Below are 18,174 nucleotides of genomic sequence, written 5' to 3'. Positions count from 1 at the left end.
AGCTCACTGCGCCGCTGAACGAGGGGAAGGAGGGAGGGAAGGAAAGCGGGGTGTGAGGAGCATTAGTGGCAGAGAGGGAGTCGGGGGAGATCAGGCGAGGTAAAAAAATGGAAATGCCGCTGAAGAGGGAAGAGAAGAGCTAGAGATGAGGGAGCAAGAAGTGAGAAAATAATAAGAGTGGAGGAAAGTGCCTGAGGCGGTGCTGTTTGCTAGTAAGACTCTTCTCTGCCTAACAAACACCATAGTATGAGACTGTGGATCTATCACTGATTACACATTCAGGTCACACTCTATAGGAGCCACAGCATCCCCAATACACAACGATTCATCTGTGGTTAGGCAGGACAGGGGTGTGTCTGATATCTCACAGTCTGATACCGTCATGATACATGGGTGCCAATTTGTTAGAATTGTGATTTTTTTAAGTATTGCAATTCTATGATACGATTTACTGTGATTTTTGCATACTTTTTAACACGAAAACATGGTGAAAAAGTTGCGACATACACTTCCAGAGTTTCTATGATTATATATGAGTCATATTTCCAAAAACAACACACATCTCATGTAACTGAGTTGGGTAGTTAAATCACAAAATGAACTGAATTGATTCACAGAGAAAAATAATTTAATAAATCACTCTGCCTTCCTCAGACACGTAAGCATGTGATGCATATTCTGTTATTTCAAGAATTCAGGTAATGTCTACGATATGACATATCCTTTATGTCATGCATTTTATATTGTTAGTGTGTCTTCCTGCCAGATACACTCACAGTGTGTCCAGTGTCAACAGCCCAGTTTGTTAATATTGGAGCCCAAAGGTAGCTGCCAGCTTGCTCTACTGTTATTGGAGCACAGAGCCAAAGGGGGCGGGACTTAGGAAGGGCTATTTCTCCATTGAGCTTTTTTTTGAACAGTATATATGGATAAAGTTCCCTTTTAACTGAGTTTCTCCTTTTGTAACTCTGATACTCTGCCATCTCTTGTCCTCTCACACACAAACATACCACACACACCTCGTAGCACCATTAGCATAATGAGGCGCATCCCTATCAGGTTAATTAGCGGATGGGATTAGAGTGTGATGAGAGGCATGGCTCAGGGAGGGAGGAGGGGATGCACTCTGGAGTGGAGGGTGTGCGGCACAGCAGGTCATGCAGAGCAGCATCTGGATGCTGAGATCACATAAATACAAAGAGGGTGCAATTAAAACCTCTGCTTTGTCTTTGTTAGGAGAGGAAAACAAAAAAAAAAAAGAGGGAAGGAGAGGAATCGGCTGCAAGTTCTGCCTCAAACATGGAAGCTGCAGATTAGTCTTCGCTTTGGGAGTCTGAATCTGAGCGCAAACACTCATCTGGGTAACAATGCTCTCCCTCCCTTCCTCCCCCTCTCATCCCTTCCGGCAGCTGAAGATAAATGAAGATGCACAGCCAGAGGATGGAGCTACGTAATGAATACCAAGGTCGTGTTGTGCCACTGGAGTTACAGCCTGCAAATATTTGAGGCCGGATTCGATGGCGCTTAGTGAACGTGCATGTGTCGAGCTAACTGACGTTCCCTCTTTTATGCTCAGATCTACACAGGATTTATAAATGATCTCTGACTGGCAGATGTGAGCACAGATCATGCTCAATGATACTCATAAACAAATCATCCCATTAACTGACGCTGTTGCCACGAGCCGTCGATCATTAACTGCCTGCTGGGCTCTCAGGCTGTCGGCTCTGACACAAAGTTTGAATCAAGTCAAGTGACTACAGTCCTCAGTCTCTGCGGTGAGCTTCCTGTGATTAACTCAGAGATGTCACTGAAAATATTTCACCACATAAAAATGGTTTTATTGTTGACAGATGTCTTTAGTTATCCTGCATCTTTCGAATAATGTTCCCAGCCACTGCAGTACAGCTTCCCTCGTGTATTACAGCTTCTATATTACTAGATTCGTGTAAATCTCTCAGACCTTCAGAATAAAAGCCCTCATGTGTTGGTCACCATAATGAAAAGGACAACTAACATATCCTGTGTTTATATCTCCGTGTTTAAATGTTTCTTGAGACTGGCTTGTTTTGTCACCCCAAAAAACACATGGACTTTCAAGTAAATTTCACAACGTGGACTGGTGCTCAGTTCAGCAGTGAATTGTGCACCGCCTGGCAGGAACTACTACCTGTTATACTGTTTGTCTATTTATAACAAACACAGTATTATGTAAATCACACTGTCCTGTTTCTTATTACAAACAGCGATAGTAGAAAGATAGAGCTCTGTGACACTTTGAAAGGCAGCTCAACTAAAGTCCTGCGGTCTGTCTGAACCTGGCATCTCCAAATAACTCAATGGCTGGCTTTCGGGGGGTTTTGTTGTGCTCCTGCTCCCTGTCTGAAACTGTCATTCCAACCCAAATGTGTTTTTTTGGTAACAACATTTGGGAACACAAAACAGCAGCCGGTAGTCCTACCTGCATCCTGGGAGTTGAGCACCTCCAGGGCGTGCATCATGGCACTGGCGAATACATTGGCGTCCTCCTTGCTGCCAAAGTTGAGGCCATAGACCTGCCGGGCGTCGCGCCACTGGTGGAAGGTCTGCGTGGCCTGGTTGTACTTCAGCCCCTTAGGAATGGCACAGTTTATCACCACCTGGAGATGTCCATGATGAACAAGGAGGGGGGGGGGCAACAACATTTTTTAGATTAGTAATGATTAATGAGAAACTGTTCAAAATACTTTATCTACAGAGAGGCCAAGAACAACAGGCTCTCAGGAGTCCTGTAAAGCTGTTTTTGAAGTGTTGAGAGCTTAAACTGACAGGAAATAGCCTTGTGGAAAAGATTAGGAAAACTGAAACCTGACAGCATGTTTCAAGGCTGAACTGAGATTTAAGGCTTAGTAGCTCAAATAGAGACACAAAAACAGGGAGAGAAAATATCGCGGTGTCACTGCGTCAATCACTTTTTCCTGTCAGTGGTGACACTACACCTGCTGCCACGCTCAGGAGACAGAAGATGATTCACAACAAACTCACACACTCCCTGATATTGTCCCTCTAAAAAGCCCGATCTTATTAAACACAGGGTGACAACGCCGAGACTCTGTAGCCATTATGTGGTAAAAGGTCAGTTTCACCTGCTCGTAAAGTGACTTTATGATCCCGTCACTCTGTGTTTAAGGTGCTTTTGGTGTTAATATCGGGGGTGTTTAGCGTCCTGGGCAAACAGCAGCCAAGCAGAAAGCTACTCATCTCTCAGTTATTGAGACGGAGAACCAGAGGGACAACAGCAGATTTTCCTCTCTCCACTTCCTCCAGACACACGATGTGAAGAGCAGGATCTTTAATCTGCATCATAATCAGCTAATGAATCGTTGGGATGATGTAAAAACACTTCATCTGATACAGCTGAAATACCCTGAAAGATTGTGTAAAGTGGATTAAATTCATAATCACTGTGTCATCTCATGTCCAGACTAATAAGAGGCTGAATCTAAAACATTTCCCTGCAGGGACCCTGTGGTCCAACGCTTATCTTTACGGGGCCCCGTGGTTAGTTAAGATTTCAGAAACCCTGTAATGAAAGAGATTAACCCTTTGAAACCTGGATCGACATCACTTTCCTTGTGCTGCGTTCAATTGCCTTTCACAAGTATTTAAACCTTTGAACTGATCGAGCATATTGATTTGATTTGCTTTTGAAAAAAGTAATGAGCAACTTGGCAAGAAACGAAATTAGTAGAGTAGAGTTGAGTATTTTTTTTTCAGTTTGTTTTCTTGTTTTTGTTTTGTTTGTTGTTTGAATGTTGGCTTCATTTTTTTTGCTTCCTTTTGCTAATTTCAAGTTAATTTTCTTGTATTTTTTACTAATTTTTTGTGGGTCATTTTTTCGTAAGTTGCTCATTGCATTCTTCCCATGTTTTGAAAGAAATCAAGCAAATTCCCCCAGGTTTCAATGGGTTAAACTGCCTTCAAAAAGGTAATATTCTCTCCTGAGCTCAATATTTCTTTAGCCAATAAACATCTCTTCTTGCACTAAAACCCAGAACCAATCGGCTAGTTTATAGAACGAGGTCTAGCGCTGATGCCGGCAAAATTTATTTGAACCCAGCAAGAAATAATCTAGCATCAATTTCTGTGCTTATTATAATGTCTCTCTGGCAGGCGGGAAGTGATTCCCACAAACGTTCTTCTGCTGTGGAAGGACTGAGTATGAAAACAAGCAGCCAGTAAATGTGAGAGGGAACTGAGATGGTGCAACTCTAGATGCTTATTGTAGGTGGCAGTGAATAAAACAAACAGAGGAAATGTGCATCTTTTGATTGCGGTGCCACACAAACTGAAAATCAGCCTGAAGCTCAGAGTGTGAACCGCTAACACAAACGCAGCCGGTCCTCCCACTGGTGTCCCATTCCCTTTATCAAAGAGGTCTATTATGCTTTTCTATATTTTCTCTTATATATATATATATATATATACAGTATATATAGACATATTATTTTAATGTCGACTGTTCTTATTAAATGTTGCCAAAGTTTCAAATAATGAGGTCAACATTTGTAAAAGTGATTCCTTTGCACAAGAACCTCAGGCTTCAGACTGGTCTGAATACTGTTTTTAGTGGGTTGGTGGGTTTTTTTCCAGGACAACTTTATATGGTCATCTGCTCCAAGCGCTGCAAGTGTTTACATTACACACTGCAACATGCTGCTATATGCTAATGTCAAGGAAACATGAATTCTTAGTTGCAGATGCTGTTAATTTTTCCTTGATTTCAGATTATATGGTACATGTGGGGTTGTGAAGATTTGGATTAAGAAGCTTTTTATCACTGATTTTCATGGTAGAAAGCGCAATTATAGTCATTTCCTGGATGCAAGTGCACAGCTGTGTGTATCTACATGCATAGAAACATGTAAACTTGGTTGCTGATTTTGCAATTTTTTTCCCAAATTTCAGATCAATATTCTTGCTGGAGCATGTCTGGTTGTGAAGATTTTGATTCAAAAGCTTTTATGGATTTTTTTTTTAATGGTAAAAAGTGTCGCTGTACTCCGTTAAAGTAATTCCCCAGCTGCAAGTACACTGCTACATGTAGCTACATGCTAACATCAGGGAAACATGTAATTTTGTTTGCTGATGCGGTTAATATCTTCACAATACTGGGTCACATTTCCGCTTGAAAGATGTTCTGTAAAATCCTTAAAATGAGCCTTATGGGTCCCCTTTAAATGCCAGAGGTCGATTGTTTGATAAGATCAAACTTCAGCTGGTGTTTGTAGCTTATTTGTGAATTTCAGGATTTCAGGGTTAATTGTGAATTCTTGTAAAACATTTTTTTGATCTGCTCCCATATTAATTAATTGTTAGCACTTCCTCTTAGTTTCTCTTTTCAACATAAATACTGTTGTCAATCATTAAATAAGTCCACTCAGGTCGACTTTCCCAACTTTTCTACTGGAAGTCAACTCTCCCTGCACAGATTTTTTCCAGCTGCACAAAGGAGACAATCTACCCCTTTACCTGTTCACTTTTACTGTGAAAGATTGAAGTGTTGAGTTTCATTGACAGTGGCTTTACAACAAAAATAATAGGCTATAACATGGCTTGAATGCTAATGAGGAGGTCAAAACTCCACGCAGCATTTGTAGTGTAAAAACATACAATACAAAGAACATTTAAAAGTGTTTTCATTGTTCTTTGCATTTCTCTTTTCCATGACTTTCCAGAAATTCTTGCTGTTATGACCTGATGTTGTGGCACTGATTGTAGAAGAATGAAGATTTGCTGAAGACACAGAGGCATCATGACTTATCCTCGTCCTTCCCTCCAGCCACAGGAGGGAAACAGACAATAAGGCAGAGAGGATTGTGGGATTGCAGAGGCAGTGTGTGCTGACCCATGGGAGGGAATCACTCACATGCTGTCATCACAAACACACGCACACTCACACACATACAGACACAAGCCCCCAGTGGTCCTCATCCACTCATAATTGCCTTTTCTTCCAACAGCTACTTGCTGTGTTTTGTTCTTGTGCTGCTGCACATGTAAAAATAAAAGCACAGTGGCCTCGCTGTCGTGTGTACACACACCCATAGTGCATCAGCCCTGTATCGGATGCTCCTGGAGCTGCAATAATTTATCAATTAGCTGTCAACTATTAAATTAATCACCAACTAATGTGATAAACAACTGGTGTGAGGTTGCTGGGTTTTTTTTTCCAAAGACAAAAAAAGAACAAAAAGGCAAAATTGTGTGTTCTAGCCTCTTTAACGTGAAGGATTTCTGCTTTCTTTACTCCTCTATAACAGTTAACTGAATATTTTTGGGCTGGGGACAAAAAAAAACATTTGACGATGTCATCGTGGACTTAGGAAACAACTGATCAATAACGTATTGATTAATCAAGAAAAAAAATCAACAGAATAATTGACAATGAAAAGAATTGTAGCTTCGTTGCTATAAGTAGCTCTTATAGAAAGTGAATATTATGCTTGTTATCAAGCTGTGAGTTGATTTTCTGCTGATGCATTCAGAGTGTGTGCTCATGCGAGCTTTGGTGCGTTAGGGCTGTAACTGTTTGTGCATTCTTGCCAAAGTGTCATGGTGCGAGGATCACGGACTGGTGCATGCAACCATGCACAGAATACATCGTGAGCAGATTGATGTGCCAAATGTGGAACCAAAGTTTAAAAAGCTTATGTTTCACCCAGAAACTTTTGGCTGTACACCGTTAGCAACATGTGCTGAGATTTGCACAAAAATGTAATTGGCATGCTAGTCAGTCAGACGTCGGTGAGCACAAATAAAAACAGCTGATCTGGAAGACCTGCCCGTTGGTCCTGGTCAGCTACTACAACAACAGACAGAAAACTGTGTGTCCTTATTGTGCCGTAGATATAGACTGTGATGGAAACACATCCGACATGCTAATGCTCATTTGACAGCATCACGAGGTCTGCCTATAGCTGCCTTCACATGCTCCTCGGAAACGTCGTGTTCATGAGTTATGAACACATGGACAGCCCTCCAAAGTCGTAATTACAAGTGAGAAACTGGGACATTTTGATGATGCCTGAGTCAACAATCGACAGTAAAAAGTTATATATTTTGTTATTTTGTTCTGAATAGCTATCATTTACTTTTAGTTGTTGCACATTTTAGTGCACATTTTAGTATCTGCATCTATTAGCTGTAGCAAGAAAGCAAACTTTTAACAATTAAACATGCCAGGTGAGTATACAAACATTGATAACAAGGTTTTTTTACAACACAACACACAACATGCATAAACACGGCAGGCAAAATTCAATGTTTGGTCAATGGTAAGAAACTTTTAGAAATTCACTTACTAAATATCAATTTTTGATCACATGTTAAGGGTAATATGGTGTTAATGTGTTACTGCTGTCCATGTACAGTGCCCTAGATTAAATAGAAAATATGATATATTATATATAAAATAATATATAAATAATAAATAATAAATATCAATAAACAAAGAACAGCTATCAACTTCTTTTTTAAACACTCTTAGCATTAAAATGCAACCCATTAGCTTCCATGTTGTTCCCACCTCACAACCTCAAAGCACGTGAACACAACAAAGTCGGAAAAACAACTTCCAAACACAAAAACTACAACCTTCTGAATCACATGAATGTAGCAGATTACCAGGATGATAAATGTTTGCTTTGAATGTAAAACCCACAGTGGAAATAACTGAAACACTTTTCCTAATGAATGTGCTTTATTTTTTTATTTTTCTGTTTATTTTGTATTTTTAATTTTAATATCATAAGAGGCACTTTTCAGTTTGTTAGCCTTTTTGGGAAATAGTCCAGTGTTGCTACAGTGTTATATGTAAGTGTTTTAAATCTTCCTTATATTTATAATGAAAATAGTTCACCAAAGTTGCCAGTAGTCAAAATGTTCGCTCAGTCCCCTGCAGAGGATTGTGTTTGTCTCTGACACTTTTCACAAAGAAATGAAAATCAATAGATCCCTATGCATTTGTCTTTTTTTATTATCTCATGCAAGAGATTAAATAGTCATACCCAAAAGTTCTTGGGAAATTTAATAAACTGATTCACTGGCTCTTAAAGTTTGAGTTTGGCTCTGGGGACATCCTCGTGACTCTCTGTCCCTCATACCTGCTGACACATCCTTTAAACTGTATTACTGAATATTAGATTGAACAAGCTTTAAATTATTTACAGTCCTTTGTCAACCTGAGAGAGTGCTGAGCTCACACTGTCACATCTGATGCCAAACTGTATGTGTGCACATGACTTCAACTTAAAACAGCAATTATTCAACCTTGACTTGGCTCCTCTACTGTAAATAAAACATTTAGTTCCACGTCCACTGACCTGATGATCTTGGATCTTGCGTCCCACGACACGGAAGGCGTTGTTGCCCGTATGGTGGTAGATGTGGACTCTGCTGAAGCCCGTGGAACCACCGGCTGGGACCCACTTCTTATTGGCATCGTCATACACCATAACAGCGGCTCGCGCCTGGCAGATACTCTGTTCACTGCAAAAACACAACGACAGGAAATCATTCAACAGTCTGATCTGATGGCCAAAAGTTTATTTCAACTGAGCTGATAATTCCCACCTCGTGTGGCCCCTGGGAGCTTGATACCCATCTTTGATTTCACCTTTGTTTTTGTCTTTTGTGTCTTTTTTTGTTTTAAGTAAACCTTTAATACAACATGTGTTCAGTCTGAAATACACAACAGCCAGAGGGGAGCTCTGAACTGTGATTATAGCTACGATGGTGATGCAGCAGGTATGCGGTCAAGCCACGAGAGTACAGCCTGCTCTGCCACAAACGCTGCTGTAATTAAAAAGACATGGCAGCATCTTTTTCTCTGGTCAAAATGACCCTGCTACACACAAAAACAACACATCGCTAAATACTTTAGACAGTGTGTCCCCTACTGCTGCACAGGCCACTATTAGACCAACAGAATTGTTTTTTAATGCCACTATTAACACAAAATACTTATGACTGTGGAAAATGTTTTTTTTTCCTTCACTGATTTTCTACAAGTCTTTTTGAAGTAAAGTTTATGATTTTCTTTCTTGTCGTGTAACGGCTATGCTATTACATTTGCCTCTGTTATCAGTATGCTCATCTCAATGTTATAATCCATGTTTTATATGGTTAAACATAATATTACTCCTGTTATCAAACACAGCACTCTCTCTCTGATTTAAACTAAACTGAAGTTATCACAACATAACCACAATATCAACATCATTTCTTTTTAGCAAGCGCATGTCATCAGTGCTGCAATTTAAAATGAACTATCAAAGCTTCTTAAAGCTTCTTATATAAAATCTCCTCATGTTCCAACAGGAAAAAAATTTACATCATCGGCAACCAACTTTATATCTTTCCTTAACATTAGCATGTAGCTACATGTAGCAGAGTACTTGCAGTTGGGAATGCCTGTAACCAAGTATAGCTACATGTTCTACCTATGCTCCAGCATAATTTGATGACAAATTGGGGATAAATCGACAAAACAGGCAAACAGGATTACATATTTCCGTGATGTTAGCATGCAGCTACAAGTAGCAATGTAGGGTGCGTCATATAAACTCTTGCAGCAGCAGCATGCCAGAAGCAGATGGCTATATAAAGATATCTGTCATGTGCTGACATCAGCCTGTCTCGAAAGTACATTTTCCTTTTTACTTGAAACTTCAACCACATTTAATAGAAACATCCAACATTAACACATAAAACAGAAAATAAGGACAAACTCAATAGGTTCACTTTAACCAATTAAAGAATGCAGCAAAGCTCTTTAGATTCTACACATTCCTCAATGACGTGTTGATCCAGATTCCCTTAAACACAGAGATGATGTAAGAATAGACGAAAGGGCAAAATTTGGCATTAACAACTTAAAGAGAGAGACAGAATCACATCAACATCTCCTTTAGCATCTTATAAAGTCTACAGACTGCTATCACAAACACAAGGAGTGAGTTCATATGGGATCCAGAGCATTTTCAGCCCTGGAGCACAAAACTAATGAAATCTGCTTCATGGGTGGCTGGCTCTGTTTTGTATCTTTCACTAAATAACACACCTTGCAGTTGTGTGCCATGTATTTAAAGGGGCATTTCATCAATTTAGTATTACAGTTAGTTCCAAAAGAGTTGGGGGTCTCAGACAAGACCATTTTTTTTAAAAAGGTAAAAAGATATCACTTATCTATGATATCTGGAATTTAGTCCTTAAACTGTGATCCTATAATTCCCATGATGCCTTTAACATGAGCATGATAGATGCAGCATGATAAATGCTCATGAGGGTACATCAAAAGGGTAATTTTCTCCTCCAGACACACAAAGACGAAATCAGTGTTTTTAGAGGCTGTGTAGTACGCTAGTAAACTCACCTTTATCTTATGTCTGACACACAAAGTGGACTGAATGCAACTTTATGACAGACAACAGGAAGGAAAATTACAACTACTTACACCAGCGAAGGACAGTGGAGAAAACAGATCAGCATAAAGCACTTTGGCAATATGAATTTCAATATTAGAACCTGAGTTTGAGAAGAGAAATAGACGGAAAGTGAGAGGAGACGAAAAATAGGGAGAAGAGTTCGAGAAGCGGTGAGTGTAAAACTGGACTAAATGACAGGCATAAATTGCTTCAGGAGAAGAAGAGAAAGGGTGACGGAGTGAGAGAAACAAGTGGGGAGGGAGGTGATAAGAAGAGGACAGATCCATTTCCACTGAGATACACGTTTTGCGTCAAGTATGTTTCGAGTTTGGAAAACGCATGAAAAAAGAAGACACACAAAGAGGCTCACACACGTGCGCACTCTGCTACACGTGCAGAAGCTACTTAACATGCACTCCAGGTTTGAAACTTTCCGTAACAATCTTCTTGAAACGGCTCTGAAACATTTATCTCTGTGGGCGCTCAAGGACACACAGACACAAACACACACACACACCCGCACACGACTGTATCCATACGAGCAAATCCAGCTCTCACACACACTCTCACACCTCTGCTAATGTGCTTCATTATGACAACAGAGGCTGAACTGTGTTAGCGCTCTGCAGCAGCTGTTGAACCGCCATTACCTTTTTTTTTTTTTTTTTTTGCACAAATCTCTTCGATGCTGCATTAAGAGTTAACACCTCAGCCTATCTTACATCTAGCTGTGAGCAAAACAAAAAAAAAAAGAGCCGGAGCCGGTGATGGAGAGAAAAAAAGAAATCAAGGCAGGATAATTCATTCATGGCTTTTTACATATTCTACAGGCAAATGATTAAATCTTGCATCTTCATTAAACTAGGCAAATTGACTAAGATCCATTAATTTTTTTCCACAGAGGCTCAGAGCAGCAGCTACAGCGGTTACATGGTTGGATGAACACTGTAAAGTCTGACAAGTTGATCTTACTTCAATTAATCTTGAAAACTGACTGACTTAAAAAAGGAAAGTAAATATAACAATTAATCTTAATCTGTGTTTACACTGTGAAATCTGACAAGCAGATCTTACTTTTTTAAAAATATAGGACGCCGATTGCTCTGAAAATGGCAAGTGATATAAAGTAAACATAATAGTTATACCTACATGTAAGGTTTGCTTCAAATTTTGTCAAAGTCAACTGAAAAATGACAAGTGAAATTAACTTGTTCTTTCTAAGTGATAGCAACTTAATCTAACTACCGCAGTCTGACTTAATGCAATCTGCAATTCTGAACATTGAAGCATGTAAACATGTTCCAGTGGAAACCAAAAAAATACCAGTATGAACCTGAAAATGACAACAAGGGGTCCCTCTGAACGAGGGATTTCATCTGTATGACTCCAGAGCTCCTCTACGGTCTGGTTTGAGACTGGGTGGCTCTCTTGATTGCACGCAGCCAATCAAAGAGGGTACTTTAAGCAATCACATCCGAGCGGTAAAAAATAATGATCGCATTGCTGCATGTTTCATTGATTGTGGTCACATTGGTCAGATGGGATGTCGGCGTGTTCTCATACCATGGAATAAATTCAGGATCACTGCAGAGACCACAGCCTTTGCCTGCGATGGTCTAAGTCACAAACCTTCACCACAATGTGCCTCTGTGTCCAAAAAAATATCAGTACACTACACACGACTGTACATTTTTGTGTCGTGAATGTGCTGCGGTCTGCATGTGTGTGGAGGGTGATTATAAGTGTGCGTGATTCAGCTCAAGGCCCCACTTCTTTACAACCGCTGTGAGCTAAAAGCCAGAGGAATCCATCCCAAAGTGTTCTGAGAGGAAGAAAATGTGGCGACCGAAAGAAGGAAAAACAACATGAGACATGAAGAGAAAATGAGAGGAGCACACTCTCATAGAAATAAAGGTTCCAAAAGGGTTCATTTTGAAGAGCTGTGGTTCTACCCAAAACCATCTGCTACTACAGAACCTTTTTTTTGAAGACAGGGTTCTTCAAGACAAAAAGATCCATTAAGAACTACAACCATTAGTTATTGGAGGAGAGATCTATGGGTAATGTAGTCAGTTATTATCTTTAGAGCCCTTGTGGGTTCTAGATGAAACCCTTGGAATATAAAAGCATTCTTGGTCGAATCCCCTGGGTGGATTCTTGAGGAGAACCTCGAAATATCAATGAGTTCTCGGTTGAACCTCCTGCGTGGGTTCTTGATGAAATTCTTGGAGTACAAAATGGTTTTCAGTAAAAGCTCTTGGGTGGGTTCTTGTTAGCACCCTTAGAAGGTGGAAAGGTTCTGGATAGAACCTCCAGAGAGGGTTCTGGTTGGAGCCATTACACCATAAAATGGTTTTCTGTAGTACCTCTCATAGGGGGCTCTGGCTGAAACCTTTCACAGATGGTTCTAGCTATTACCCTTCATGCAGGGTTCAAGGTAGATCCCTCTGAAAGGGCTCTAGTTGGAACTTTAATAAAAGTTTCTACAAAAAACCAAAAACCTTTATGGTAGTCCTACAGTAACAAGCCTAAAACCCCTGTATGGTTCTATTTAGCACTTTTCTTTCTAATAGTGGAGAGTACATGACACAGTTGGTCCGTTCACTGCTGAATTACTTTGACATTTATGCTTTTTGTCTCTGAGCAGATGTAGGATACATTACCAGGGAAACACAGTGTACAGCTATCTCTCATTTACATTAATGGCAGCAGATTACTGTGCATTATGTGTTGGTGTATTGCCCCTTTGTCTTTGCAGCTACTTGAGGGAAATGATGTCAGAGAAAATCACAGTGAAATGTGGATTTCCGCTTGTTAAGTACTTGACTGGTGTAATCTAGCCCTGTTGACCCTCCTCATCTCCTTGTTAACTCTTCCACCGAACACGTCAACTGCTGTCTCCCTCCCGCTCTCTCCACTGAGACAACGCCGCTGCCCACCGTCAGCATGCCGGCACATACTCCGGGGTTCCCTTTGTTTCTGCCTCACACAGCTCAGAAATACGGTGCATTTCAATGGGTTCTATATCAAGTTACACTGTAATGTCTTAATACGAGATAAATCAACCAACGTAATGCTTCTCAGTTTTCTTTTCAAGGTGATTTCACAGCTTCACAGACACATCAGGGCGAGTCCATTTAGACATCTCTCTGCTTCTAGCCCAGTTATACACCTACTGTTTGAGGACATTACTTTGGGTTAAAAGGTCTCTAATGGAGTGGAAGGACTCACACAGACACACACACACACACAAAGACAAAATCTGCAGATGTGACGAGAATAGGAACGGAGAATGGGATATGAGATGAGAATATTTTCATCTCCTTCATTAATGTTAATGAGGCTCCGAGTTAAGAACGGTTCCGACTTCAAAGAGGAACAGAACAGCTCCAGGGGCTTCACCGCCATGATGTCACATCCTGCCAGGATCGGGGTGGGTGTGAGCGGGTGTATAGAGATAGCGATGAGAGATAAACGAGGCGAAGAAGGCTACAGAAAGATGTTTACACTGCATCTTAAACGGTCAGACGATTCCTTCTAAATGTGGGACATGAAAATCCCAGTCTTCATGTCATGATTATTGTGTTTTTGCTGTGATTCCAGATATATTCATATCTCATCCAATCCCTAAAACATTCAATCCTGTTCTCTCTTCTTACTACTTAATGAAAAATATGCCAACATGCTGATTTCTGACAATATCACAAACATGTCCAAAACATCAACCCAAAGTTGCAGTGTTTTTCTTATGTAGCACAATGAATGAATGAATATTACATACACTGAAAAAAAAGTCAATTCCACTGCAGATGAGACTTGATGATCACAAAAATACGTCGATATATATTGATATCGGTATCAATTATCGGCCAGATGAGTTTTCATATCCACATATTTGATACTGGCAAAAAATCTGATAACGCACAACCTCCATAAATTACTAGAGAAGCTGCAGAGGGGATAAAGGACATCCTTGATGCATCCCCTGATTGCACTGACTCACTACATCACTACTACGGGTGGAAATTGTGACTAATTTCACTGCTGATAGGCCAAAGTTACATAATGAGCCAACCGTCTAAATATAGAAACAAACCAAAAAGGGGTAACTGAAATCTCATTGAGAGGAGTTGAGTTGCACTGAGTCTACTGTACGAATGCGGAGAATCACTGGTATCAGCGCGTCACATCATGTCGTGCACCACAGCTTGTCCATCTGATTAGATTTTTACACCTGATTGCTACAATGTGTTACAATGTAATGTGATGTTAATCACTGAATATGTTAGCTTAATTAATGACCCCCCCCAAGCATAACTCATCATCTTTACATCTGATTACGAGAATGTTTGCTTCTGCACGAACCGTACAGAGTGTGATAAAGAGCTGAATGCTTGACGGACAGACAGACTTGGACCTGGCAGAGCTCTGGGATCATGCTGTCAGCTGTATGAGATGAAACACTCACACTATCTCCTCATGGCTGGGATTGGTTTTAGAAATCAGACGTTTTCCTCTCACTGCAGCCTCAACTCAATGTTTTAAAGATTTTGCATTTTCCATGTGATGATTTTTGTATTTTGGCCTGACATGTAGTTTGGAGCAAAATAATAAATTTGTTTAAATGCATTGTTTTGTGGTAAATTGTGTTTATAATCAGTGGTATATTTTAGAAAAGCAGTGCTGAAAACAAATTTGGTCAGATGTAGTTTGACACTACAGGAGAGCAAATTAAGTGTTAAATGAACACCACTGAGATTTTCTTTTGACATATAGTGTCAAGATTCAGCGACAGTGTTAATGGATGTTTGAACTTACCTCTATCAGAGCCGTCTTTTCACTGTATGAGAGTCAATTATCAACACAATAGTGTGTAAAATCAACACTCTTCAGAGTTACTGGCCCATCAGTGTAAAAGTTTAATAACTCAATTTAGTGTTATTGACTTTTTGAATTTTACTCGAATAGAGTTGGTTTGATACAACAGAAGAGTAAATTATCAGCACTACCGGGAGTATTTTTTTTTTTTACACTCATCATTATTATCATTATCATCATATCATTATTATCATTATCATCATATCATTATCCTTTAGTGTTGATTTTTAATAACAATATACAGTGTAAATGAGTGTTACATTTTTACTCTCTTTAGAGTTAATTTAACTCATTTTAACACTAGGGAAAGACTTAATTTAACACCAATTCCGAGCGGGAAGTGTTTCTTTAACACTGCAAAATGTACCGTGTGATACTTACAGCATAAGTGTTTTAATCTTGTTTTAAGCACAAATGTTTCAGATGAACTCAGTTGGGTTTTTTTTCTTCTTCTTTTTCTTTTTATGATTTTAAAAAGGTCGTTTTGTGTTTGCATTGCAAGAACTAGAAACAATCGTAGTTGTTAAAATGATTTTTTTGACAACTTTTTTTCAAGTCTATTTAAGAGGAGGAACTCTTCCAGCACAAGAACAACTGTGAGGGATTAAGTGTACCGCGATGGTGAACACATGCACCAATGCAGCACCGGCAACTGCCATTTTTAAATAACCATGGCTTTGTAAATACCAGACAACAAAAGACACAAATAACAGCTCATAACTAAGAAAATGGAAGAAAATGCAGGCAAATGGGCGGACCGTAAAGTCCAGGTTACACAGGATGCATGTGACTGGCAAGACACAACGCTATTTTGACTTGACAAAGCAAAAGTGACGATGCTACAGCAAGCCAGCTCACATCACTTTAGCGCTCCTGTTGCTGTTACAAATGCAAACAGAGTAATAAAAGCCCTTGGGGTATGTAGCTCCCGGGGGTGCTCCCCAGAGCTGTTTAGTCCAAAAGCGCCTAAAGCGTTTTTTTTCACCTTCCAGGAACGTCATCAGGGTATACAGTTTATGACGAAAAAAAAGATGGAAACCTCTTATTACTTGTTGCGTCTTGTCACCAGGTTAGAGCAGCCACACTGACGCCGTGAGCAGCGCTGCTGAGCTGCAGCACGTCTAGAGAAATGGAGTCTCGACAAATTTTTCAGCATGATGCATGCTCTTTTTAGCAAAAACAGACAGGAAACATGGTCTTTTGATAATTAAATTAACTCTATACCAGCTTTTATTACAGTTTTAAAGTCTCTCTCTATCACAGACATGAGGAAATACAAAAATGTCTGTTTCACTTAATCTTTCTTGATTGTTTCAAAATAAAAGCCCTTTGACAATGTTTCTGTTGACAGAATCCTTTCAGTTGTTGACACAAGGCATTTTATTGTGAAATATTTGCAGGACTGTGTTGTTGGCAGTGCAGTAGCTTGCATGGCCTCATAAATGAGTGGAGTATGGGCTCTTAATTGTGGAAATTAGGGGCTGAGAGATTATCAGTCTGACTGATTATTGGGGCCAATAGTTCTTGTGTTTCAAATACATGGGCCAGACGTGACCATCGAACAGACCATGGGGGTCTGGCACCGTGTAGGTCCTAGAGCATGATATCGCCCATGCCTAGTGGAAAGGTGTTGCATGTGCCAAAGAAGAACTCATAAAATCTTGGATTGGATATGAATTACGGGGCAAACAGACAAATTATCTTTCACTTTCATTAGCAATGCAAGTTGGCCTTTGCGCTCTCCAAGTGCCCCTCTAGTTTCCACAAAAATCACTGGAATCAGCTGCTTAGACTCACTCAATCAGCTGCTTTTGAATATGGCACCATTATCTCTTTCACCTTCAGACAATCATATGATGAAAAGGTATGTGCCCCTGCCACACACAATACTCTGACTTTACAAAAGATTCATCAGTAACTGACTCATTGCAGCGGTATTTCTTTTCTCTGACTACTTCACTCTCTTACTAAATTCACTCTCTTTCGGCAGTTTGCCCTTTTTGGCTTCAAATCATCAGGCAATAAACTGACGCTCTGCTCTGAAAGGCCAGAGTCAGCTGCCTCTAAACTGGGAGAGGATGATAAAAACCGTGAAACAAAACACACGGGCAGAATCATAGAAATGTTAAGAAAAGGATTTCCCAAGCATGGGTGTGGAGTCCAGGGGGAGTCCTCGCTGTAAAAATGAACGAGAGAGGAAGAAAGAAAAAGAGGTATCCTGGGACGGAGGAGTGCAGCTGGCCCCGGACGGAAGGAAAGGAGTTCAGGATGGAGGAGCTCTGGAGAGCATCCCCACCACATCTGCATCCTTCCTCGCTCTGCAACCATGTCTTCAACTTTCAGCTTTTTTTACTCAATACAGAACTTTCCGCCTCACTGACTCTTCCTCCTTAAACCATTTTTTTTTCCCGTCTGTCCTTTTCTGTCTCCTCTTTCTGCCTGTCATTAATCAGCAATCACTTATGGTGTGGTGCAGAGTTTGCAGAGTGCTTCCAGCCCATATGGAAGTGATCAGAGGCAGGCAAGGGAGGAACAGCAGAGGCCCCACAGACAAGAGAAAGTCCCCGTTGAACCGCTGCCTGCAGGTATCGTGCCAATGTTTGGGATCACACTAAATCAATGCAGCGGATTCCAAAGTGGGGTCAAGGGAGCAGCAGAGACTCATAAATGCTCTCAGGTTGTTGTTATTGAGAAAAATTATCACTGCATTTCAGCAAAGCCATTACCGAAGCAGTCATTTGTTTTATACTCTTCTCATTACTGTTATCTGTATTACAGATCTCCTGAAGCCACGTTATTTAATAGAACCTCTATCAACACTCAGCACCCA

General features: G+C 40.3%; 1 protein-coding gene across 1 annotated transcript in view; it reads right to left on the bottom strand.

Moving 5' to 3' along the window:
- The window catches only part of enah (ENAH actin regulator), a 93,155-nt gene that overhangs the window by 65,841 nt on the left and 9,140 nt on the right, over positions 1–18,174 (bottom strand). The window contains 2 exon segments of the mRNA XM_088089311.1: positions 2,462–2,639; positions 8,364–8,529. Of these exon segments, the coding sequence (XP_087945437.1) occupies positions 2,462–2,639; positions 8,364–8,529 (344 nt within the window).

The sequence above is a fragment of the Plectropomus leopardus genome, chromosome 16, assembly GCF_026936395.1.
Source record: "Plectropomus leopardus strain MGB_pleo_1.0 chromosome 16, ASM2693639v1, whole genome shotgun sequence".
NCBI classification, from domain to species: Eukaryota; Metazoa; Chordata; class Actinopteri; order Perciformes; family Serranidae; genus Plectropomus; species Plectropomus leopardus.
Note: the sequence above shows the minus strand (reverse complement) of the source record. Positions and strands in the feature narration are given on the sequence as shown.